General features: G+C 46.8%; 7 protein-coding genes across 7 annotated transcripts; 2 read left to right on the plus strand and 5 right to left on the minus strand.

Annotated features, from left to right (window-relative positions):
- Nucleotides 1-298: 298 nt before the first annotated feature.
- Nucleotides 299-1,653, minus strand: DEU56DRAFT_727696 (uncharacterized protein; the record flags this gene model as incomplete). Its single annotated transcript, XM_041348001.1, has 7 exons — nt 299-577; nt 631-815; nt 876-1,004; nt 1,055-1,130; nt 1,192-1,353; nt 1,407-1,525; nt 1,581-1,653. 7 exons carry the CDS (start codon nt 1,651-1,653, stop codon nt 299-301), a joined length of 1,023 nt encoding a protein of 340 aa, XP_041213469.1.
- A 6,121-nt stretch (nt 1,654-7,774) lies between these two features.
- DEU56DRAFT_518830 (uncharacterized protein) lies at nt 7,775-10,016 on the plus strand. Its single transcript, XM_041346599.1, has 17 exons — nt 7,775-7,969; nt 8,030-8,112; nt 8,166-8,175; nt 8,233-8,252; nt 8,304-8,336; nt 8,384-8,480; nt 8,533-8,561; nt 8,616-8,643; nt 8,693-8,725; nt 8,776-8,852; nt 8,903-8,963; nt 9,013-9,093; nt 9,143-9,253; nt 9,301-9,341; nt 9,394-9,419; nt 9,482-9,692; nt 9,809-10,016. The coding sequence occupies exons 2-16, from the start codon at nt 8,074-8,076 to the stop codon at nt 9,675-9,677; spliced, it is 882 nt and encodes a 293-aa protein (XP_041213470.1). The 5' UTR covers nt 7,775-7,969; nt 8,030-8,073; the 3' UTR covers nt 9,678-9,692; nt 9,809-10,016.
- Nucleotides 10,017-10,067: 51 nt separating this feature from the next.
- DEU56DRAFT_776495 (uncharacterized protein) lies at nt 10,068-11,373 on the minus strand. The gene is made up of 2 exons (XM_041351712.1): nt 10,884-11,373; nt 10,068-10,827 (listed from the first exon to the last, which is right to left on the minus strand). Exons 1-2 carry the CDS (start codon nt 11,205-11,207, stop codon nt 10,240-10,242), a joined length of 912 nt encoding a protein of 303 aa, XP_041213471.1. The 5' UTR covers nt 11,208-11,373; the 3' UTR covers nt 10,068-10,239.
- Nucleotides 11,374-12,063: 690 nt separating this feature from the next.
- DEU56DRAFT_879594 (amino acid/polyamine transporter I) lies at nt 12,064-14,703 on the minus strand. The gene is made up of 15 exons (XM_041356065.1): nt 14,452-14,703; nt 14,347-14,393; nt 14,234-14,288; nt 14,063-14,143; nt 13,931-13,997; nt 13,846-13,878; nt 13,703-13,793; nt 13,538-13,639; nt 13,393-13,484; nt 13,275-13,337; nt 13,151-13,221; nt 13,067-13,103; nt 12,869-13,016; nt 12,510-12,822; nt 12,064-12,450 (listed from the first exon to the last, which is right to left on the minus strand). Exons 1-15 carry the CDS (start codon nt 14,548-14,550, stop codon nt 12,157-12,159), a joined length of 1,593 nt encoding a protein of 530 aa, XP_041213472.1. The 5' UTR covers nt 14,551-14,703; the 3' UTR covers nt 12,064-12,156.
- Nucleotides 14,704-18,186: 3,483 nt separating this feature from the next.
- On the minus strand, nt 18,187-19,581 carry DEU56DRAFT_727563 (uncharacterized protein; the record flags this gene model as incomplete). The annotated part of the gene is made up of 7 exons (XM_041347991.1): nt 18,187-18,304; nt 18,361-18,489; nt 18,535-18,837; nt 18,898-19,091; nt 19,138-19,246; nt 19,301-19,444; nt 19,502-19,581. 7 exons carry the CDS (start codon nt 19,579-19,581, stop codon nt 18,187-18,189), a joined length of 1,077 nt encoding a protein of 358 aa, XP_041213473.1.
- A 277-nt stretch (nt 19,582-19,858) lies between these two features.
- Nucleotides 19,859-20,660, plus strand: DEU56DRAFT_752128 (uncharacterized protein; the record flags this gene model as incomplete). The annotated part of the gene is made up of 5 exons (XM_041349610.1): nt 19,859-19,941; nt 19,992-20,042; nt 20,090-20,376; nt 20,424-20,454; nt 20,582-20,660. 5 exons carry the CDS (start codon nt 19,859-19,861, stop codon nt 20,658-20,660), a joined length of 531 nt encoding a protein of 176 aa, XP_041213474.1.
- Nucleotides 20,661-20,917: 257 nt separating this feature from the next.
- Nucleotides 20,918-22,808, minus strand: DEU56DRAFT_908021 (uncharacterized protein; the record flags this gene model as incomplete). Its single annotated transcript, XM_041356951.1, has 5 exons — nt 20,918-20,929; nt 20,995-21,068; nt 22,207-22,459; nt 22,508-22,685; nt 22,741-22,808. The coding sequence occupies 5 exons, from the start codon at nt 22,806-22,808 to the stop codon at nt 20,918-20,920; spliced, it is 585 nt and encodes a 194-aa protein (XP_041213475.1).
- Between the last annotated feature and the right edge of the window lie 323 nt (nt 22,809-23,131).

Here is a 23,131-nt window from a genome sequence, read left to right on the forward strand (position 1 = left end):
CATAACAATAAGATATGCTGGTCGCTGGACTCGTTTCTGGCTCTTTATATGTTATACATCTCCTGAATTTACTGACGACGGTCATCATTAATCTACACTGAGCGCTACGCTTCTATACTATTGCTACCACTGTTCATGACGAGAAGAACATATAGTATTTGTACAACGACCTATTCAAATCATATATCATCTCAGTGACTAGTATTGTTGAATGACTTCTTCGCTATCACGCGCCTCGGACCGACTCACCGAAGGTTATATCGATATCGCCTGATACTATTACAACAATTTCCAACGTTTAGGCTGATGACACGTCGCAAGACGCCCCTTCCAGAGACTCCTTACGTGTCGGTGGTCGGTTCTGATTCCAAACTTCATACAGAGTACCATCGGTGTGCGTGGAGCGGGATATATGGACCTGGAGAGGCTTCATAGAATGATATTGCGGCAAGCTCCCTCGTTCCGTCTCACTAGTGGCCATCCCCCCACGGACAGTCAAGATCTGACTGTGAGCGTTTTTACCGATTGCGATTCGGATGATTACCATGTAGAAGGCAATTGAGATGATCGGCGTGAGCTAGTTGATCGAAGGTCAGTAATTTCAATGATATGAGCTGTCGCTGGAATCACCATGTCTATTAGAACAAACGGTCCACTGCCTGAGCAGAGGGATCCTATTATTGTAGCGAGGAGCGCCATGGTGTACAAAATAGCAGCATCCATAATTACGCGCATGATACTCGTGGTCACGACCTTCGTAGCGCGAGAGGCAGAGACATTGCGTTCGATTTTCCAGATGCGATACGCCAGCAGTCCTTAACAAATTCAAGTTGGCATGAGGATATGACAACACGCTCAAGCAGAAGCGTGCCTACCTGAACTTGACAAATTGGCTGCAAGTGTTAAGGCACAGAACGCACCCATGCACTCCATAGTCACTTCGGCGGATATGCTTCCAGCATTAGTTGTTTGTGAATCCCCGTAGACTGAAAGAGCGCCAGTGACTTCAAGGCAACATCAGAGTATGCGACCTCCTGAATCATTGCAACCTAACCTGCGACACCGCACCATAACATGCCTGGTAAGATGATGACCCAGGCAGTTTGCCAAACGATGTAACAACGATAGATCTGTCACCAGCAAGACATTTCTATAGCAATTTCAAGCTTGCAGATCAAAAGTCGAACCCACCGCTACCGCATCACCAAGCAGAGTCTGCACAACGTATATGGAATTCTTGACCACATACGTATTTTGAGAAACGTCTGCGAAGTACGCCGCTGGCCCACCTTGATACGTATTGCGATAGATAACCAGTCCGTCTACGGTCCGAATAATGTCCAAGACTATATGCTTGGATGAATGATTCAGCAGATGACATCGAATGAAAGATATGAAAGGCTAACTGCGGTACTCAGTAACAGCAGCAGGATGGCCGCAGCAGCGACTGGGCGATTGACATCCCGCATGGATCGCTTGTAGGTCAGTGCCCAGATGGTGCCGATAAACATGAGGACCGAAAAGCCTGAAGAACCCTAGCTTTGTAGTTACCAGATGGACGAACTGATTGAGGAACTCACCGTATAAAATGCCTTCTAGCGCTGTCGACATTATAGCAGCAGTATCCAGCGAGATGGAGCTTGCAAAAGCCATGGCAAGAATGACGCCCGGGGATTGCTTGGGGGCGTACAAGGGCGTTGCACTCTCGTCAATTCCATGTATATCATAGTTCTAGTAGAACTTAATACGAAGACCCCAGATCGGCCTCTATCATGCGGATATCTGATTATTCAGCGCCCTAATTCCTGAGATCAATTTCGGAAGCGACGAGGCTGTTATCTAAGGTGTTAGGTGTTAGTAGTATCCATATATAATCAGAATCAAACGAAATAGTAGGACGAAGGCGATGCGTCTCATACTAGTATTCCGGTGTAACACCGCTGAACTGTATGTGTCACATATGACAGACCTGCGCCTGAGCCCTCGGCAGTGTTTGCCCTGGCTTTTGGCAGACAGCCGGCACCATCGGACTTCACTAGCGTGGTATTTTGCAGAACACATGATGATGCATGATGGCAGATTCCGCCTGAAATTTGTACCCATCAGCCACTGCATGGCTCCCTGATGCGGATCAGCAGGTCACGATAAGGTCTCAACATGGAATCTTCTTCTTACCTACCTTACTAGTACCTATTAAGAAGTCGAAGGTGACTGAGGCTTCGAATTGGGTCGGAGTTTTATCCCTAATCAACTTGCCGCGACGACAACTACCAATATATAGCTACATAACTGCAACCACCACCGTCTGTCATCAACGCTGCAGTGGCAGTCACCAGTTTTATTACTTTTCAGTCCTTCATGGACTCCAGGGAGTCTGTTTCAGCTCTCAGTCTGAGCGACGCACCCAGAACTCGCGAACTCCTCTTTCAATGTCTTGGTCATGATTCATCTGTAGAGACGTGTTGTCACCGAGAACTTGCACAACTTGGGAGGCGTCAGGAAGCGTTCATGAAGTCATAGACATAATCAAATTGCGACTCAATTCTGCCTGCCAGCTTGCTGTCTCCCACACTCGAACTCCCAGAGTCTGTGGTTCCCGGAGTGTCGGTTCCCTGGATGTTTTCTTTCAACGTACAATGTCACTTTTGGTATCCGCCCATCAGAACACTCCCGGACGCTATTACGCAGGAGCCAGTACTTTGTACCCGGCGAGTGTGTCAAAAAATAATGAATTCGCAAGTGAGTCATCGTACCACCTTGTCATTTATTCATATTTGCCAATCCCATTTTGCGTCATTGTCGGTGAGGGTCGGCTTCGTTATGATCGATTCAATTCTTGGTTTTAGTCTCAGTTCACTTTCGCCGCACCTCATTCTCTCAATATGCCATCCTTTATACAATGGGCTCGAAATCTTACACAGCGCAGATATATCGAGTTGCAAGAGCCTCGACACTAGTCGAGGTGCTATACAGGACAAATGCGCAAGTTTCTTCTTGGACGCCCCGATATGACAGGAATGCTTCATTGACAGAAATACTCGAATAAGGCTGCTACATGTAGCTCACGGTGTTACGCTCGGCGTCTCAATCGTCACACACGGTGTCCAACGTGCAGTATCGCTCAGGCCGGGCCAACTTCGCAACCCCAGGCTACTGAGTCTACCACACCTGCCATAGGTGGTACTTCCGCGGCTCGGGCGTCCATGCCGTCGCGTCCTGATGCAACGATAAGACAGGCCAGACGCTGAACTCACTTCTGGCGTTTTATTTGCTGTGCATCTCGTACATCGACGTTCGTTATTATTCAATCCGCAAGTTTCTAGTTCTTATCCAATGTCATATATCTGGCATTGTACGTTGGTTCTACGTGCGACCTCTTTATTTGCTCTGCATTGTTATGCAATGCTGTAGCTCGAGAACGTTTTGTAATCCGCTTCTTATGTGTATAGTTGTACTATCGTGGGACGGAACTCTGCGTTTTCAATAGTAGCTGGGGAATCATTCAATACTACGTGGAACGCTCGTACTCCACTCTCGATACCATCGAACAAGCGTTCTGATATTTTGAATCGCCGAACTCGGATGTGATCATCACATCCCTGCAATCTCAACTGTCCCATGAAGAAATATTCACTCGTAAGTGCCGGCTGAGGGATTGAGACAATTTTGCTCATTATATCATCGAGCGATCATTAAGTCCTCGTCCACAGCCAAGAACGATTCATGACCGTCTCATAGAACGGCTTGCTCACCTGAAGAGAATGCCGAAAACCTTGATCAGCAAAGCGTCAAGCCGCAGTAGAAGCAAAGCCCAAGAGAGAAGACGCCGCATACATAATTCAAGCATCAAAGGACGAGGGTAGCATCACAGACAAGAAGATGGAGGTGAAGCCCAACAAACCATCCAGCCGTCTCCCAGTGGATCGATAATGTGTGGGGAATATGCCTAGGTCCAAGTAGCAGATGGTTTACGATGTCTAGGGAGGAGGTCAAGAATTTATTTCTTGGGAGGAAATGGACACAACCTCAAAACAAGCTATCCATCTTGCATCTTTAAACACTCTGCGTGAACACGCACAGGCACAACTGCAATGCTAACTTATCCTCCGTCCAACAGCGATAGGCATTACGGAGTATCAGATGATTCTCGGGCGCTTCAGCTGCACAGCCTATGCTGTGTATTAGCTGTGGACATGAGGATAAATCATGGCAAACAATACCAGGAAGCAGTGAATTACACTCTAACTTGACCGAAACGCCCATCGTCCCCTACTATCCCCCCGTCGCTGTTGTCCTTGGTAAGTGATGAATTTGGAATATGCTGGATGAAAGCTGAGATGGTGCTGCATTCGGCAGTTGACATTCTGAATTATGTCTTCGCCCACCGCTAAGATGAAAGAAACAATAACGCCTCGCCAAAAATTTGAAGGACACGCCGATGTGGTCTGGGGCGTCATACACCTGCTTGACGGACAGCGGATGATTACTTGTTCAGATGATGGCTCGCTGCGGGTATGGAACTTGGAGAGCGGGAAACAGATAGGAGAAGACTGGCGGGACGGAGACAGTGGAGTGGGCAGTATAACGTTATCCCCAAATGGGAAGACAGTGATTAGCGGGAGTAGGGACGGTGGAGTGAGGTTGTGGGACATCGAGACAGGCACGGTCATCGCGAAATGGATGGGACACACAGATGAAGTGTGGTCTCTCTATTGGAGTCGACCCGGAGATGACGGTCAGCCGCTGCAGCGAGTATTGAGCGGATGTTGGGATGGGACTGTAAGGCAGTGGGATGTGGAGAGCGGAGAGACAATCCTGGCACCCGGGCCAATCAAGACTGGGCATGAACATGTATACGCAGCCATCTATTCGCCAGACACCACCATGATTGCGACTAGTGGACGTGATAGGCCCTGGACTGAAGATGGAACCGAGTCCTCAATTCAAATCTGGGATGCCAAAACAGTCGAGCTTGTCGCAACTCTCATGAAAGGACACTCAAATTTGGTGTGGTGCCTGGCTTGGACCCCGGACGGTAAAACGCTCATCTCCGGGTCTTCCGATGGCTCGATTCGGAATTTCGGACATGGAATACAAAATCATGGAGGCAGACCGCAGTTCTGGATGAGCACACTTCCTCTGTCTATGGCATTGCAATATCACCGAATGGCCGCATTCTCGCAAGCGCATCGTGGGACAAGACAGCGCGATTGTGGAACCTCGACAACGGCCAGCCTATCAGTTCTCCACTCCAGCATGCACGTATGGTTGCCTGCGTATCGTTTTCCGCGGATGGAAAGCTACTAGCCACTGGCTGTGACTCTGATCACAACGCGTACACATGGGATATTGCTACTATTGTTAGAGAAGCTGGCCTCGACGAACTTCTGTTGGATCCAAAGGTAAGTCGACAGGCATGTCTCATTTCATACATTCTCACAACTAAACGCGCTCTGCCAGGCCAACAAATCAGCGCTCCATGTACGTGACACCTTCATAAACAGATCTCATTGCGTTCAAACATACTCACTCTAGGAAAATGCTACACGACATCCGGTCCAGCGACGTCAGCCTGCCCATCGGGTACCCCCAGGCTTTTTCGATATCGCGCCAGCTCATTCTCGCGTATGTTATTAGTATCACTTCGTGTTTTATCCTGACCTTCGTGGTCTCAGTTCTCTGCACGAAGTCGCCTCCACTCCTCCTCAGCACCGCAAGGAGGCACGTTTCTTGGCCGTTTATTCAACCGCAGCCGCTCCGATGCACATGACACCTCACCATCCTCTCCTCTCGACTGGGCCCAAAACCTTTTGAAACAGCGCGGACAGGGTGGCGAAGGCGTCGAATTGCATGGGCGCAGCTCAGCAGTTGTCGAGGTCCCGTATGCACAGGGAAAACGTGTATGTTTTTTCTCCTTCCAGACATTCGACTTGACCTGACATTATGTAGAGGAATGCTTCAGCGAGAGAGAAACGAAAAACGAAACCATTACGTACTACTATGGGAAGCTCACGGCCTCCCAAGCAAAATGCCACCCAATCCAGTGGTACGACTCAGACACAGCCATCTTCGCAACCACAAACAGCTGTCTCCCATTCGTCTACCACACCTGCTGTTGGTGATACCACCGCGGTTACAACTTCAACTTCCTCACGCCCTGACATAATGCTCAGACAAGCTGGACTCTGGACTCGTTTCTGGCTCTTCATTGGTTGTCTGTCTCCTGAATACACAGATGGTCGTCATTAGTCTGTCATTCTTTCATCTCTTACGAGTCACGTGCCTTTACACCTCTCGTTGACGTGCTCAACGCACTCGTGCTACTCACTCTGCTATATTTCAAACTGTCCTGTTTCGATACCCACATGCCTTGTCATCTCTGTCTGCATCGGCGCATGTATATGTTTATATGCAATATTTGAGGTAATGGTGCTTGTATCCTCCTGACGGTCGAATGCTTGACTCTTGTAAGTTGTTGGTTTGACAAAGTTCAAAAATTACCATCGCGGCTCGTACGATCTGGTTGTGTTCTCGCTTCCTCCACTCGCCGCAGGAATATTTTCCACCGGATCCGCTTCTCCACACAGCTAGCGGCTCATCAGTAGGTAAGCACAGTGATTCTCGTCCCTCTCTTTTGACTGACAGGTCAGGACAGGTCCCCACAGAATGCTGCAATAACAATTATTTCACTTGCACTTCTGCCTTGTGACTTTTGTTATTCGGTGACACACGTCAGCACACGAGTCGGTAAATGATTACTTGAACGTGCTTGATCACGGCCATTGTTCTTTTCCTTGCAGGTTGAACTTTAGCATGCATGTAGATGGGTTTTACTTTTCTTCTCTTTCTTGTTGACACGAGGACCGTTGCTAATCACGTATAATGCATATGTTACCAGTCTCGATGAACGCCGAAACGGGAGTGGTTGAAGATCTGATTAATGTCTTCACTCATTGCTGGGACGCAGAATTCGGAGACATCAACGATAAAGCCCCGTCGCGAATTTGAAGTACGTCCATACGGGGCCACGCACTGCACGCACCTCCTATTGATGTGGACAGCGTATCATCACTTGTTTCGAGGGCATCCGAGTATGGAAATTGGAGAGTGGGGAGCAGATAGGGCATGACGACTACCGGAGAGACGAAGACAATTCCGTTTTCAACATAGCGTTATCTCCGGGTGCGAAGCAACTTGGCAAGTGGTTGGCGGCAGTAGTAGTGACGGTGAGGTGAGGTTGTGGGACACTGCCACAGGTAATATCGTTGCACAATGACAGGACACGCGCAGAGAGTTTACTGTCTGCTGGAGCCGACATGAAAGGCGAGTGTTAAGCAGATTTACGATGGGACTAGTCTGTTGAATTTGGGTCGTCCATCCACATAATGTGTGATTACTAATAACCACCCTACTTTCGCCGTGAGAATGAAGTCGACGTTGCGTGTTATCCATCACTTCTAGGAAAAGATGCTCGACGCTGACAAGTCAAGATACCAACAGCAAAGGCCTTCCATCAATGCACTACCCAGGGTAGTGGGAATCTTGGTCAGCTAGGCTCCCTCGAGCTCTCCCACTACCCAACTCTGAATAAGTACTCTCTCCATAAACTTATTCTACATGCACGTTTGCATAGACGTATGGGAATCCATGCACGTAGTGTACCTCCGCCGGTGATGACTCGGAGGGACACCTCGACACCCCTCGCTTCCTGTAGGACAATTCACGGTTCAAACAGAAACAGAAAATGTCGGGAGTGCACAAGAAGGTCCTGAAGCAGTCAGGTATTGGATTTCAACGTGCTTGAGTCCGATACTGCGCTCCAATCACGTAGCAGCCTGCCGTGTGACGCATCGTGATTTGTGCATCATAATATCACGACGATCAAGGCGCCTTTCAAATCTGAACGCTGAGCGCTTCTCACAGTCCTCGTTACTTACCGTCGGCATTGGGCAATCACATGCACATTCGAGTCCGTACAATATTGCAGTGCACACTGCATTGTGCAGTACTTATTACCATCTTCTTGCAGCAGCAGATTTCCATTCAGTCACCCGTTGTCACTGCCACTCGCAAATGTCCGCCCCAGACACCTTCGGCTTGCAGTTAGCCAAGGTAATTCATTCGTGCTTTGTCCAGCCTTTCTCTGACGTCTCTTATTATTGAAGTATACTAACGGTGAGGTCGTGCTGATGTCAAGCTTCTCGTTATTCACATCTCTTCTTTGCTCTGAAGTCGCTGCATCAGCAATTTTAGTGAGTTGCGTCTATTCAGTCTCATTACGAGTTGTTCTGATGTTTCACCAGATTTATGACTACTTTGTCACGCTACACTCTGAAGTCAGAAAAGTCAGCCACCCATACCTCGCCGTTAATATTTCTTGCAGGTTCAATGGACCTGGGGACGGAAGTGGGGAATAATTCGCACTGCCTTCACGGTTTCACGATATGTACCTTTTGCCGGTGCACTTTTGACCTCGTACTGTGAGATATTACGCCCGTACGCACTGCCACGCAAAAGCTGATTCCTGACAAGCCGCTGTCAAGACATGGGGTGCGCAAGATGTGAGTACACCTTTGATATGTGCAGTGTCAGTTGCAACTCACATCAATATACAGTGTGCACCCTTTAACAATGCTGTAAATGGTTGGTTTAAACGTCTTTCGTGACATGACTTCGCAGTGACATTTCGCAGGCATACATTTCTTGGGCATTATTGCCTCGGAAGGTTAAGTTTTTAATACCACATCGCAGCGTGCTTTTACATTTGCACAATAGGATTATTGATCGCCAGGGTCTACGCCTTTTCTGGCAACAAGAAAGTTTATCTTATCAGTCTTCTCTCCTTTGGTTTGGTACAATGATATCTCTATTTCCCTGTGCACCGCTAATCCATATGGCGCAGGTCATCTTGGTGACGTCTGTGATTCTAAGTGCTGCTCCCATCAATTCAAACATTCCAGAAGGCGAGGTCTCAAGGTTCACTTCTTAGTCTTAGTATTCATTCCTTTTCAGTCGCGCCGCCTTCAAGTTGCGCGTTTGAGGAGGTTCGTGGCATTGCCCTCCCATATGGACTTGCAATTTTATTCGAGACTCGTGAGACGACAATCAATTCAATATTCCTTCTCTGACTATCTGCCTTTAGTTCTCATGTCCGTCACTGCATTTTTGAGATATCGACACTACTTTGAGTCTCATAGCACGCTCATAAAGAGTATCTATCGTGATGGACTCCTCTACATGTTCTGCATCACAAGTATTAACACCATTGTCATGATCTATTTCGTGCTGACATATGTATAGTGATGTCCACATTCAATGTGATTGTTATCGCTGCGCTACCTGTGAGTCCTTTCCTATTTCCGTTGACATCGAAGGACTGAGTGAATCCCCTAGCTCTCGTACAGCGAGACGCTAAACGCGTTAGTATGGTCAAGTATATATGTAGATGTATAATGTTGAAAGCTCATGTTCCTCATTTCAGCCCTCAAGTTGTTGCGCACAGTGTTCTTGCTTCTCGAATACTATTCAATCTTCAAGTGAGCAGCGAGCTACCAGGCTTGCCCACCGAGCGATTGACGTCTTCGATGGAATTGCTGTCCCGTCCACATGAGTTTCAAGCATGGTCTGATGGTAGCGAGATGGTTGCTGGTTCTGTCCAGCCAGATTGGCAAGCTTAGGCCTGCTAATAGTCTGTGGGTCACGCAAATAGTGCTTGTCGATTGATCTTGCTGACTATAATTTGCTCACCCGTTTCGGCTTCTCTTTATCGCGATATTACATTCCGGTGGTGAGATATTCTACTACCCAGGTGTATGCGTTCTCTGCGCCAACAAGCACGTCAATGCGGACATTTTCTGCATGGAGAACAAATGTAGAATGCATCCTAGTCAATGAACTGTGCTGCAGGACATCGTTACGAACACAATTTGGGCCTAGCTAAGTTAGTCGCGTGCTCATCCTCGAGTACATCCATTTGTCGCCTCTGTTCCGTGCATCGTTTCTGTTCCGTTTGTCATTTCTCAGTACTGTTCCCCTCTGTCGGCACGTGGGGTTTCCAGCGATATTGGCGGCTTTTCGAGTGACCATAGGTCCCACAAATGGTCGATCTTGCATTAATCATGCGTGCACTCTTTTACATGAATTTGATCACAATACCATGGTATCGCTCTAATCATATCCTACACCGCGAATTGTCGAAGACTTGCTTTGACATCTCTTACTTACCAAGATAGTCCCACATCACTTGAATTTATCCGTGATGTCTTTTCCCGGCCCTTTTCCAGTCCCCTCCTGGCGCTTGTACAATGCCAACTTGCCATCCTTTGACACCAAACTCAAGCCTACCCCCACATCTTCCTTTTTCACAGCATCCAAGATATCTTGAAGCACGAGTTTCAGCTTCGCGATACCCTGCTCAGCACGGCGGGCATGGGTCTGCATGCTCTTCGCGCCAAGCTCTATTTTTTCCAGGGTGTTGAAGTTGCCGCGGTCGTGCTTCGCAAGATACAAGAATGCTGTCTGAGAAAGATAGACTTGTGGATATACTTCTTCCCAGTCGAGCTCTCGGCGGGCGGCGCGCGTCTTAAGCTCGATGAGAGAAGATTGCGGGACGACTTTGCGCGGTGTAGTTTGGTTGATGGAGACGCCACGGACGGCTGGCACAGTAACTTGAGGTTTCTTAGTGTCCCGGCCGGTGGAGGCAGATGCTCCACCGATACCCAGGCCTGAGAACGCTGCTAGGAGGTCGTCCTCGTCGTTCGTGTAATTGGTGGAAGATGTGCATGCCTCGATCGTGAAACGAAGGAGAATTTTCAGTCCATCAATGTCCTGTGAAACATAATACCTTGCGATGAGTGATCCGGTTGATAATGCAAGAGTCTTACGATAGAAATCATCCGATGATGCCCAGTAGCTCTCTCGCAGCCGCGAGTGACCCTCGTTGCCGCTTTCTCATACTCGTGTCCATACCCCATAAAGCCTTGCACGGTATCTGTGTTCTGTGCCTCAAGGCGTGTAAACAAGCACGTCCAGCCCGCCACATCGACATCGATGCGGAAGTCTTTCTCATCCGGCGAGCCACTGGCCCAGCGGAGAAGCTTGCGAAGGTTGTTGCGGTCCGTGATGAAGTCGAACTGCTTGTAGTCAAAACTAGGATCCATATCATCGATGGCCGCAAACAGAGGAATGAGGGGGGACATTTTTCGCATGTAAAATGCATTTTGGTCTATAAAGCGTATTCCAGAGTCAGCCGGAACGCGCTGGGGCCCGTTGAACCAGACTCTGGGAGAACCTATGCGACATCAGCAAACACCGATTAACCTGATCTTACACAGATATGGACGTTTTGCTCACCAGGGACAGCGATCGTTGGCGTTGCAGCCTCGATCCATGAGTATGAAGCAACGGGCTTCACGTTTGTAACGTCAACAGGACTACGAACATCTGTGCTCCTTTTAAACTTGGCTACCTTATCTCCAAGGTCTTTGAGGATGAAGGAGGTGTCAGGCTGTGTGGACTCTGTTGCTCTGGGGCGAAAGGCATATGTCCGACGAGTGCCAGCTGGCGCATTTCCCAAGGTAGACATCGTGAGTTGTAGGAGTGATTAGTGAGAGTTTGAAAGTGGGAAGTGGGAGAGAGCAAGAGCGCCTGATAGATAAGACTCGAGGATGTCTTCGGAACAACTGATAAAGGGGTGCGACGATCACTGTTTACGCCCACTGCACGCCGCATATGATCAATCCTGGGCTTGTGACCTGTCTATGAAGCAAGCCTATAGATCAGAAATCTAATATTACCTAGCTGCAGGAGAAGGTTCGAACCTATTCGTGCCCATGATGGTCATGGCATGACCCTGATCCACGGAACGTCGAGACTGCAAGACAGTGGGACGTGGAGATCGGGGCGAGTCGCGACCGTGACTATCTCACACCAATTATCTAGACTAGGCAATTTGTTGAAGGCAGTCTCATGTACTCGCCAGACACGACCCATGATGTTTTCTACTGCTGGATTCGATGAGTCATCTACTCGCGATGATTACAATCACATTTCTTAAGCTTCGTGTCCGGCTTAACCAGATAATCGACGAATAGCAAGCAGTGTACGGGGTAACCGAATTAAATCTACTATGGGCCCAATATCGGAATCCTTCTAGTATCAAGCCCCAACAGACTCCCCGATATCCACACGCACATTCTTCTCCACCGAGCCACGAATACTCGACGTACTCTCCTCACTCACCTTCCCAATGTTTGACACTGGGCCCGTGAACCAATGCACGCCGCCATACACAGGGCAATAGTACCACATGATAGACAGAAACAGTGTACCACCTAGCACGACCACGGTGTAGTTCATGTTCGCAACATCGGTTTGTGGCGTCGTCGGGAATAAGAACACGATGTTGATAATGAACATGTACGACACTGAAATGACAGCAACCGGAAGGCTCTATAAATCACAGTTCAATAGTCAACACGGATCCGTAAGCACCAAGCCATGAGACTTACAAAGATGCCTAAATTGAATGGACCGGGCTTAAAGTTGTTCTGGAACGCGAAACGTGCAATGATTGGGATTGCATATGCGATGTATAACGCCGTCACGGAGAGAGAGAAGATAGCGTTGATAGCTTGGGGGCCCGCGAACGACAATGCACCGAGGAAGATGGAAAAGGCCGCGACGAACCAAACGGTGTTGACGGGCGTCTTCGTGAAGCTATTCATGCGATAGAGGTAGGATGAGAACGGAAGTGCACCGTCACGGGCAAATGCGAATGTTTGGCGGGATGAAGCAAGGACCATACTCGAGCCCATCATATACCTGTACCCAGTCAATCGCACTTCGAATGATACAATTGTCCACTCACTGAACAAGTACGACGAAGGACCATAATACAAGTGTTCCATTCTGGCCGAAGCTATTGAAGAAGATTTGAGCCATGGGTTGTCCAATCGGGCTACTGAGTAGGGAGTTCATGTCGGTGCCCATGCAGAATGTAAGAGAGACGTTGATTGCTGCGAGACGGTAAGCAGGGTTCGAGAAACTACCATGAGTAAATACATACCCCAACCAAGGATTCCTGCAATACCGATGGCGCTGACCTGGAATGCACTCAGTATTTTGGATAAATGCGGGACTCGAGGCTTACGATGGCCCATGGAACAGCAGTAGCAGCATTCGACGATTCCTCGCTAATATGCACACTTGAGTCAAAGCAGCCTTACACACGATATCAATACCAATGATGTGTGTAACAATCTGTGAGAACATACCAATGGTCCAGGACGGCGCAAGGAAGCTCAGAATGAATGCGTAGCCATTTGACCAACCATTCACTATAGGTATCATTCTGGGATCAGTCGAGTTCACCAGCGGAATATATTCACTGACGATTTGTGAAATTACCAAACGCATAGCTTGCGCTGTTCATGTTGGCCTTTGGGGTGGCAGCAGGAAGGCCAATGATAACAGCGAGACATAAACTACCCAGAGTAATTCAGTGTCTCGAGTGCGCCTGCACGATTTCAGCACGAACAGTATGTTAAGCACAACATAGATTGTTTGCAGTCTTGCGAGAACAGCAGTTCCCAAGCAGCATATCACTCCATGTGATAGGATTATTGCAACGTAGACTCCGCTAGATATTCGACATCATGAACAGGTTGATTGATTGACTGGATAGGTGTCTTGAATTACGCACAAAGTTTGCGCACTCGTTGCGGTGAAAGTTTGGCCTGAGCCAATGGACACAGCAGCCATGACTTGCACTGCACATCCCCAGTCGATAGATGCTATGCAGAATGTCATTCTAAGCAAAATATAAGACGAAAGTGAGCGTCTTACCGACCGACGCTATGTTCCCAATTGTGTTTGAGTCTTTGATCGGGTCATTATACCTCTGCTCATTAAAATTACTACAAATTCTTACACCCAACAATCCATGCAAGCAAATTTCTACACCGCGGAGATGACAAGGAGTGTGTCCAGAAGTATAACTGTAGTTCATACATGTCACTCGAGGCTACCACGTCAATGAAATTGAAGACAAAAACAGACTCACGCCTCCGGATGTTGGCGCTGCAGAACCCAATTCTGCCATCGACATCCCCACACAGAAAATAAACAAACTCGCAATTGCCCACTATTGGTAAATGGGTATAGAATATCGACAAGCAAGCATTTCAACCATCAGCATAATTCACGCATGGAGATATCCGAAGCAAGCACGTACACCCCACACCATTGAGACTGGTCCTCCATTAGGCACGGCGTAAAACAGAACAGAACTATGAAGAACAGCGAGATATATTCCACCCTTCGAAGGCGAAGAAAAGTACGACGTACGCAATCGAGGGAAGTAAGCCAATGATACTGAAAGCTATGCCAAAAACCTGTGGTCGTCTTCGCCATCAGTTCTCCCATCACTAAACATAGCAGCGCTGATAATACCTCTAAGGGTGTGAATGCACGCTTGAACTCTTGTTTGTACCCGAGCTCAGCGAGCAGGGCCTCGTCTGCCTTTGCAATGGTGTGCTGCAGTGGTTCCATGTCGCGCGCACCTAGTGGAGTGAAAAGAAGAGGCGATAGAGTGCGGCAGAAAGCAGTCCCACTCCAAATCCGTTTTGTGTTATCTACAGCATTGAGCGTTCATTACGGAGTAAGCCATACGATGGATCGCTTCTTCGTCTACCCGGTGGTTTGTAACCCGAATATAGGGCGAAAAGGATAACTCGATGCTCAAATGACTCGGTCACGTGTAGTTACTAGATGTCCCATAGAGTTCGCGCATTTTCGAGAAAACATCTATAACTCTACAACACGTCCACATAAAAATATAATTTTTCGACGGATGGATAGCCTGACCTTTAGAGTATGAGGCCCGCTAGTTTTTTCTTTTAAAATTGACGTGTTGAGTCCAGCGGAGACTTACCGCGCAGAAAAGTGCAGTTTTCCCTAGAGTTCGCGCATTTTGTCACACCATGTCACACGTTTGCCGCCATGCCTTTTCACACTCCGCACCATTTGAAAGTCTGCATTGGTGTTTTTGTGCCGCATTTCGGTACGGCGGAGTTTAGATGCGTGCAGTCATTATAACGCTTTGGATAGATTGTCACGTCTGGGTCGTATTTCATTCACAGCGGATGATTCTGACAAGCATGTGGCCCCGGAGAAATTTATTTTGGCATTGTATAATCATGTAGAACCATGATATCACATCCCAGATTTTTCCGTGGTGATCTGACCTTTGGAGGGAGTCATCTATGCACAAAATGAGCCTCGAACACCCATAACTCGACCATGGCACGAGATCCGCTTCATTTTTTGTCAAACAAAATACATGGCCATGTGTATTATGTTGGGAGGAACCTATATGTAACATACATAAGGATTCCGTGCAGAATTGCGTGTGCTAAAGCCAATGCGCGAACTCTAGGGACGCGCGAACTCGTGGGACTATCTAGTAAGGCAACTTGACTTATTGCAATTCTATTACGTAGCGAGGTACGAGCGAAGGAACTTCATCAGGTAACCGACCCGAAAATGATCACACACCGGCGGTTTGGGAGTTTTCCGCTATGCAACACTTATTTCGAAATGTTATTGATCAATTTGGCATTTTCACGAGTCTACCGTCCCCTGTTACTCGTCCGACAATTTTTGGTTCCCTGGAATTGCATCACTTCAAGGTATGAGCAATCAGCCCCAGTGAAAATCGACAGGAATGAGGTAGATAGGTAGCAATAGACGTCTACTAAGTACAGATTGAGATAGATAGAAATCTAAGAAATTCGAGACGGCAAAACTCTAATTTTGTGCAAAATGCAAAGAACCTTTGCAAAGGTAAGAAATGTAAGTATGTCAGACTTTGTTTGCGTACTGTCATATACCGTACACTGAGCCCCTGAATCATATCCCATCTCTCCCAACAAACAATGTCCGGACCTCTGAAATGTAGCCAAGCTATACCTTAACCCTATCCCTACCCCTCGGCAGGATAAATCTGCATCCCAGTCTCCACCAGACGGTCCGGACATACCCCTCAGCAGGATCTGCCCTGCTTCTCCTATATGTCGGACCTCCTATTCATCAGTCCTCCTCCTGTATGCCTCGGATCCCCTATACATCAGACATCCTATACGTCGGATGTCCTATTCATCAGATGTCCTATTCATCAGATCCCACCCATGTCGTCCACTTGTCTGCTTGTCTGCTTGTCTGCTTGTCCACTTGTCCGCTTGTCCACTTGTCTGCTTGTCCACTCATCCGCTCGTCCACTTGTCCACTCCTCCTGGATTCGTCGGATGTCCTATTCATTGGACCTCCTATTCGTCGGACCCTAAACATCGGACCTACTCAGATCCTGAGCCTCGGACCCACTTAACCCCTGAAAACATCGGATCTACTTCACAGTTCATCTCCGTCCCCATTTCCCATGATCTGCTTGACAGTTCATTTCCGATCCTGCTCCTATTCTGTTACCCCATTTGTATAGTCCGAGTCCCCTTGTCCTAACCCCTATATGCCCGGATCTGCTTGACAGTTAATATCCGACTCCATTCTCGATTGTCCGCAGTATGTTTTGTTCCGCTAGTACATTTCCTACATAGCCTTATGTTCCGAGGACTGCGCTTCGGCTGGATACCCATCGGATACACTATAGTATATAAACCCTTTGTAACTCGTAGTAGTTTCCTCAATTTGAATATCACCTTAGATTATCCTCATTCCTTTTCCCTGGACTGGAATCTGTCTCCCGTGTCCGGGATCCATTTCTATGGACCGGACCCCATTTCATCAGGTAACCGATGCGAAAATGATAAAGTCATAGAATGCTTTATCTGATCTGCAATATGTACAATAAATATCATAATTGTACTTCACATTACAAAGCTTTAAATACCCGGACTACATGGGATGGAAACGGCCAAATGTACAATGTTGATAGTATCATTGCAAGTACCTGCTAGCTTGTCATCAAGATGATATATTTTATAACATCTGCCAGCTGCTGTGAAGTTGATGAGAGCCTCCATGGTTTCTAACTTGAGTAATAATGCTGGTACACTTGTAATCCACTACAATTTTGCCCTGTCCTGGTCATGACATGTAAACTTTGACAGGGTCATCAGTAAATGTACACATTACTTAATCAGCTTAATCTACTTTACTCAAAAATGTTTGCACTCTCATGCATCATTCACTCGGCATATCTCTTTGTTTTTTGGTGTGAAATATAATAAAACATGCATGTTAATATAACTCAACAATTTTTTCCTGAATATGTTCAAGTTTGAATTTTAGCAAAGTAGATCCCTTTTTGCAAAGCTACAAAAGTGAGTTAAGCCTGTTTAAGTAAGATTAAGTAATGTGTGATTTTACTGATGGTTCTCTTCCTTCACAATATCTGGATAAATGCCAATATGATATCAAGGTTTATATGGCCGGACTATTCTGGATCGCCACCGCCAACGGGTAAAGGGTGTGGGAAAACTGTAGTGTGGTATCATAATATATTGAGATGGTTGTCATATGCAAGTTGTGCTTCTTGTTGCAGACTCGGCAAGATCTCTCTTGTTGCTGATATTAGATATGTGATTGTGATGCCAGATTGTGTTGCCCAGATTTGTTAGGTACACAATGTAAGCAATGAATGACAGTGAACTATCATCCTGCCCCACTCCGATGAGATATGATCATGGTATGCAAGTGAAGGTTGTCATTTTATTCCACAACAACTCTCTCAGAACGTCGTTGTTCTTTACAGTATTCCAAGGCTAGACTACAAAGGACTACGGCTAACTTTGATTCAAGGTCGCGGAGTAATAACAATGCATTAACTTTCACCAGCTGGCCGCTGAGGAATGATCATCACATTCCATTTCAGCTGGTTATTATAATTCCCCAAGGCTCGAACGGAAAGTAAGCTGTAGATATAGTCTCTTAGGGCCTGCTCGCATGGATCAATTTGGCGTAGGAGAACATTGTGCTGCACAGTGACAACAAGTTGTCATCCAACAGCTGAATTTCAATTATTTTATCTTGAGTTGTCTTCAAAGTGAACCATTTGCATTCGGAGTAATGTGTAGGCTTGTCTTGTGGTCAATCCAGTGCTAGCTTTGTTGCGAGAGTACTAATATGAAATTGCAAATGTATTTATTACACGAATAAAAACTCGAATGAGGACTACGAGGAGTTTAAATCTGCAGTCTGTTTGACTGCAAGGCGTTTAAGTCGAATCTTTGCCAAGGCGCTGTTGGCGCTGATAGGTCGCTTGGCAGCAGATGAAGTAGGAAAAACTTGACTGGGTAAACAACAACACGCGAGTCCCAGCAAAATGGTAAAGAGTGAGAAGAATACCGATTCCACCACGTCAGCAGCTCGTCGACTTCATTGCATTCATCAGGGTCCTCGAAGAGGTCGAGGAGACTGTGGTAGAATGTCTCTGAGTCTGTTGTCGTGTCGGTCCGTGAAAACACTGAAGAGGAACTTAGAGCGAATCAGACCTACAGTCATGTGTCAGAACAGTTCAACTTCAGAAGCATGCTAAAACCAACCTGTGTTGCAATATAAGATATAGAAGTGAGAGTGACAGTGTTCATGCCATGAAGGCGAGCATTTCCAGATCGCGTAGCTTTTGGTTCTTTGTCAACAGAGCTCGGGGATGTAGTTAAGAATAACATAGAATAGGTGTGCCTACTCACAGATACAAGTAAACAATTCCTAAGAAGACCACACCACGGGTCATCAGCATCGTAAGTATGGTTGGCGTACAAAAATACGGGCCATTGATCTCCACATACCGACATTTCTCCGCTTCGGAGGTTCTCTCTCGTCCTGTAAATAGTGAAGTGAAAAATGATTGGTGACTGCGGATGCCAGTAAACCAAAACATACTCTGGGTCTTTCCAGTCCAACCCTGTGGGACAAAGCAGTGATCCGGTGAGCTCATGATTGAATCTGCGGTCGATCTTTGAGTTTCTGTGTAAAGGAGGCTGGATTGCAATCCCTTTCGGGGAAATCCAATCAATCACTGCAGACTTCAATGTTTTCGTGTCGTCGCCCCTGGCACCTGCAGCTCCCTTACCGATCTACAGAGCATAAGCATAAACTCTGGGGGCACAAAAAAAAACGCACTAGCTCACCCACGTGAATAAGCTCCTCCTCGGATCCGTTTTGCAGTCGCTCTAAAAGGCCAGGGTAAGATTCTAAGAGGTGTTCAAAAACGCGATGCTCTCGTCGCTCACTGCCAATGATGTCAATAAGCCAGCGAGTAAATACAGACGCATGTCATTTTCACTCAGCAGAAAAGTCCTCTAGTGGAGCATCTTCCATTTGCTCTAACCTGAGGATACCGTTGGTGAGTAGAGAAGGGAAATTGCACAGAGCGAATACTGTTCGACCGAAGTGACGGCCATGGGAGATAAGAGGATCAGATGTTGAACTGTGCGACCAGATGAGAATGCCAAACTCAGTATATCAAACAAAAGGGACAGCTTACGCTTTTTTACGGGGCCCCATCTGGAGGGCTGATGTAGTGCGTTTACTCGGAATGCTGGAAGCGGCATTTTCAGTATTCATGGGAGCTGGCGAGGTAAGAAAGTTCATGCTTCGCTGGTACTGGAGTCAGCTTTTATCACGAACACACCACGTGGGATTCTAGGTAAATGATGTACCTGATGGCGGCCAAGCGAAAGTCAAGATGGCTGGCTGGCTGGCTGAACATGGTGATGGGGGCTTGGGCGCTGGCCGTGGCGACCGGGGGCCACGATAGCCTACACTCGCAGGCTATCAACATTCCGTTAGATCGATGGGGAATAAAAGCTCCTTAAAACTTTCACCAGTGCTAAGAAGTAAAATGTTCGACCAAAATATGCAGCAATCCTTGAATCAGAGCCAAACCTCTAACATATCCGGATATATTATTAGCTTGAACCTCCGGTAACTTTGATGATGCACTTGCGCTGGGACTTACTAATGCCATCCATTAGGATTGAGGCAGCAGGAAACGACAATCAGAGGGGCGAGCCCATCATCATAAGGTCTGTGAACACCATCATCACTCATTCCCAAAACTTATGGTAGGCAGAGCGACGGACATTGACAAGAACTCATCTTCAGCGGAAGATAACGAGGCTCCCACTCTTCTGGAGGAGCACATTCATGAAAAGAACGAGGACTCTGTAGCCAAACTCAAAGAACAACTGCAACTTGCAGACTTGTGCTATTCAAAACTGGAAGAGATGTACCAAAAATGCAGGCTTTGTTGGTTAGAGGAATGTTATCGGACCAAAATTTTGGAGGAATACGCACCAAGTGAGATCATCACATACTCTCCTCGTCAGATCACATGGAATGCCCCTTCCCCCACTCAAAGTATGTCCCACGTGAGTTCCCTTGAAATAAACTGACCATTTCCTCAGACAATGAGGACAACAAAATTGAATACCAGGAGTAAGTGCAGAAGACATTGTAACGCGTGATTTGAGGTAGTCGCGGTAGTGTTCTGTGACCAGAAGATCTTAGTGTAGTTATTCCAGCTGAAATTGCGATAGCATACAACAATAATTGACTTGAATAGTGCGGTTGCCGATATTGTCCAGCTGAGCGGTAAAAGCTTCTGTCAAAACATCGAACACATCCAACCAACGTACGAGTAGGTACCTTAAGACTCAGAACATGGAAATTGACATTGTCTATTTAAATAACTAGAGCTAACCTCTTCTGAGCACAACCCATGCGAGATGATACAAACATCCCCGCAGATATCACTGAGGCCTTATCCTAGCTGGGCCTGGACCGTAACTGGCGACCACCAACATGATCAATGAACCTACCACAACGGCAAGTGTAGCAAAGCACGCAATGACTAAGGGCGCGGATGGCTTGAATTCTATAGTGATACCTGTGAAAAATCCTAGAATGGAACCTGTCACACTGCAAGCAATTCCATGAGTAACCTAAGTAATCAAAATCAAAATCAAATCTGCTTACCTCAAGACGTAAAAACAGGTCGGTATGCATGTGATAACCAGAAGCATCAGCACCTTCCTTTGCAGATAATAGGCCTGTTCAGTTGGCAATGTCAGGCTCAAGACGCAGAAAGATGAAGAAATCGAACTGCAAAATCTAAAGATTTCATTCTCTCACCAAAGTTGTGTACTATCGTGCCTGCAAAAATACAGCCGACACCTAAAAGAAAGGAACAGGAGCACAATGCCTGTGCAATTGTTGTTGTGCCTAACCATGGAATGGCAAGGATGGCGACATCCAAGGCCATGGAGACACTTGCCTGTAAGAGCAGACTGAATGGGGAGGTGTCCTCATTCACGGCACTGATATACGCTTACCAGGGTAATTTGGTTTCTGGTCTGGCTGCCGAAATCATCGATAAACGACTGAACTTCCACCCCATTTATGATACCATCAATGGAGGTGCTCCTGACGCGAGCAATAGTGATCGGCACGCAGAGCATTGTAGCTGCAGTATTGCCCATACAATCCAGGAGTTTGAACTTTCTGTTCTTCTCTCTCACTTCTCTCACTTCATGTGTACGAATTAGACGAGCCTCAGGTTGGTTGTGGCGGTGCAAATACTGATGATGACCTATGTTTCTGCGTGATTAATAGCGCATGCGATACAAGAGAGCAACGCATGTAGCATGTACAAAATTCTGCCTGTTAGTGAAAAAAGGATCAGCATTTGAAATTCTCGGCCCTACAAATTCACGAACAACATGTTATGACTCCGGTTTCTGGGACCAGATCGTTTTCTGCAATTTCTTCTAAGCGACGAGAACTAGATTAATCTCATCATGGCTGCTGTACAGTGAGATAGGGACACATACCGATACAGGCCAGTTGGCCAACGATCTAATTCATTTCGTCTAAGTTCCAGAATATGGACGCCGCAGTGGATTGCTTTAAGGTTATCGCTTCTATTTTGCTGTTATTCTGAGCGTCACCACAGTAGCATAGAGCTTACCTCCAAGATAGCAAACCATTTCTCCCCATATGCACCTCACTTCTGATCGAGACATTCTACACTGGTGCAGAAAGTACTCGAAGTGTTTCCTAGCGAGAAACGCTCAGCTTAGTTCAACTTTATTTCTGTGTGATGCTGACCACTCACCAATATTGAGCTTCCAATTCGAGCCCTGCATTGGTTTGATTAAGTTCATGAAATAAATGTAGGAGACGACATACTCTTGTGCTTCCATTCGCTTGGCTTGACACAAGCTCGGAAAAGAATGTAGCCGTCCAGGTCCTCTAGCCAGGTAATGATGCGGCTGCCGGGGACTACATAATAGTATTGAAATCTTTCCTCACCCATAAACAGCGTCGGCTGAACGACCAATGTCCACGCATCTTCTTGCGCCGCAGCTCGTGATGCATTAAGAAATGCGTCGAGTGTCTGCATGTTCCGACAGGTCTTCATATTTGTCATAGTATACGCGTTCTGAATCTGAATGAGATAAAGTGACTCAAAAGTATAAGCAGTGCTTACCTGTTTGAGATTGTAGAAATATGTACCACCCAGTGGATGAATTAGTTCTTGCCAGTCTCCGTACATCAAGAGCCTGTCAATGGAAGTTAGATTGACACTGGTCGAAATTAAGGCAACAAATGGGGGATCACTTATTTCCCTCTTGTGGACCAGGTTATCTTCATAGGCGTCATCCGGACTATGTATATATAAGTCAATACAAACTCCAAGTACTTGATGACATGAGTACTTACAGTGAGACCGCTTCAGCGTACCGGGGTAATTGCGTCGGCCAGATACCAATACCACAATCAGCAGCCATAGTTGTAGTATTAGACCTACATATTATGGCAACTACAATTCTTACCATAGACACTTTTGACGGCAATTACCAGCAGCGCAATTTGACCTAATCCATGGCATTTGTCAGGCCCTATTTTGCTGGGTGTTTTGGCTTTCACAGCCGCATTTTTTGGATTTTTGAAACTCAGCTATGTTTTCAGTCACAAATGTGTTTTCCACATTTGTCAGATGTTTTGATATGTTTTATTCCGCAATTTTGGCCTCCTAAAGCGGAAATTCACAAAACACATCCTGTTTTGGTCACCTCCTCATAGGACCCCTGATAATGCCTTTGGAACCCGG

This window comes from Suillus clintonianus (genome assembly GCF_016758775.1).
Source record: "Suillus clintonianus strain FC179 chromosome Unknown DEU56scaffold_7, whole genome shotgun sequence".
NCBI lineage: Eukaryota > Fungi > Basidiomycota > Agaricomycetes > Boletales > Suillaceae > Suillus > Suillus clintonianus.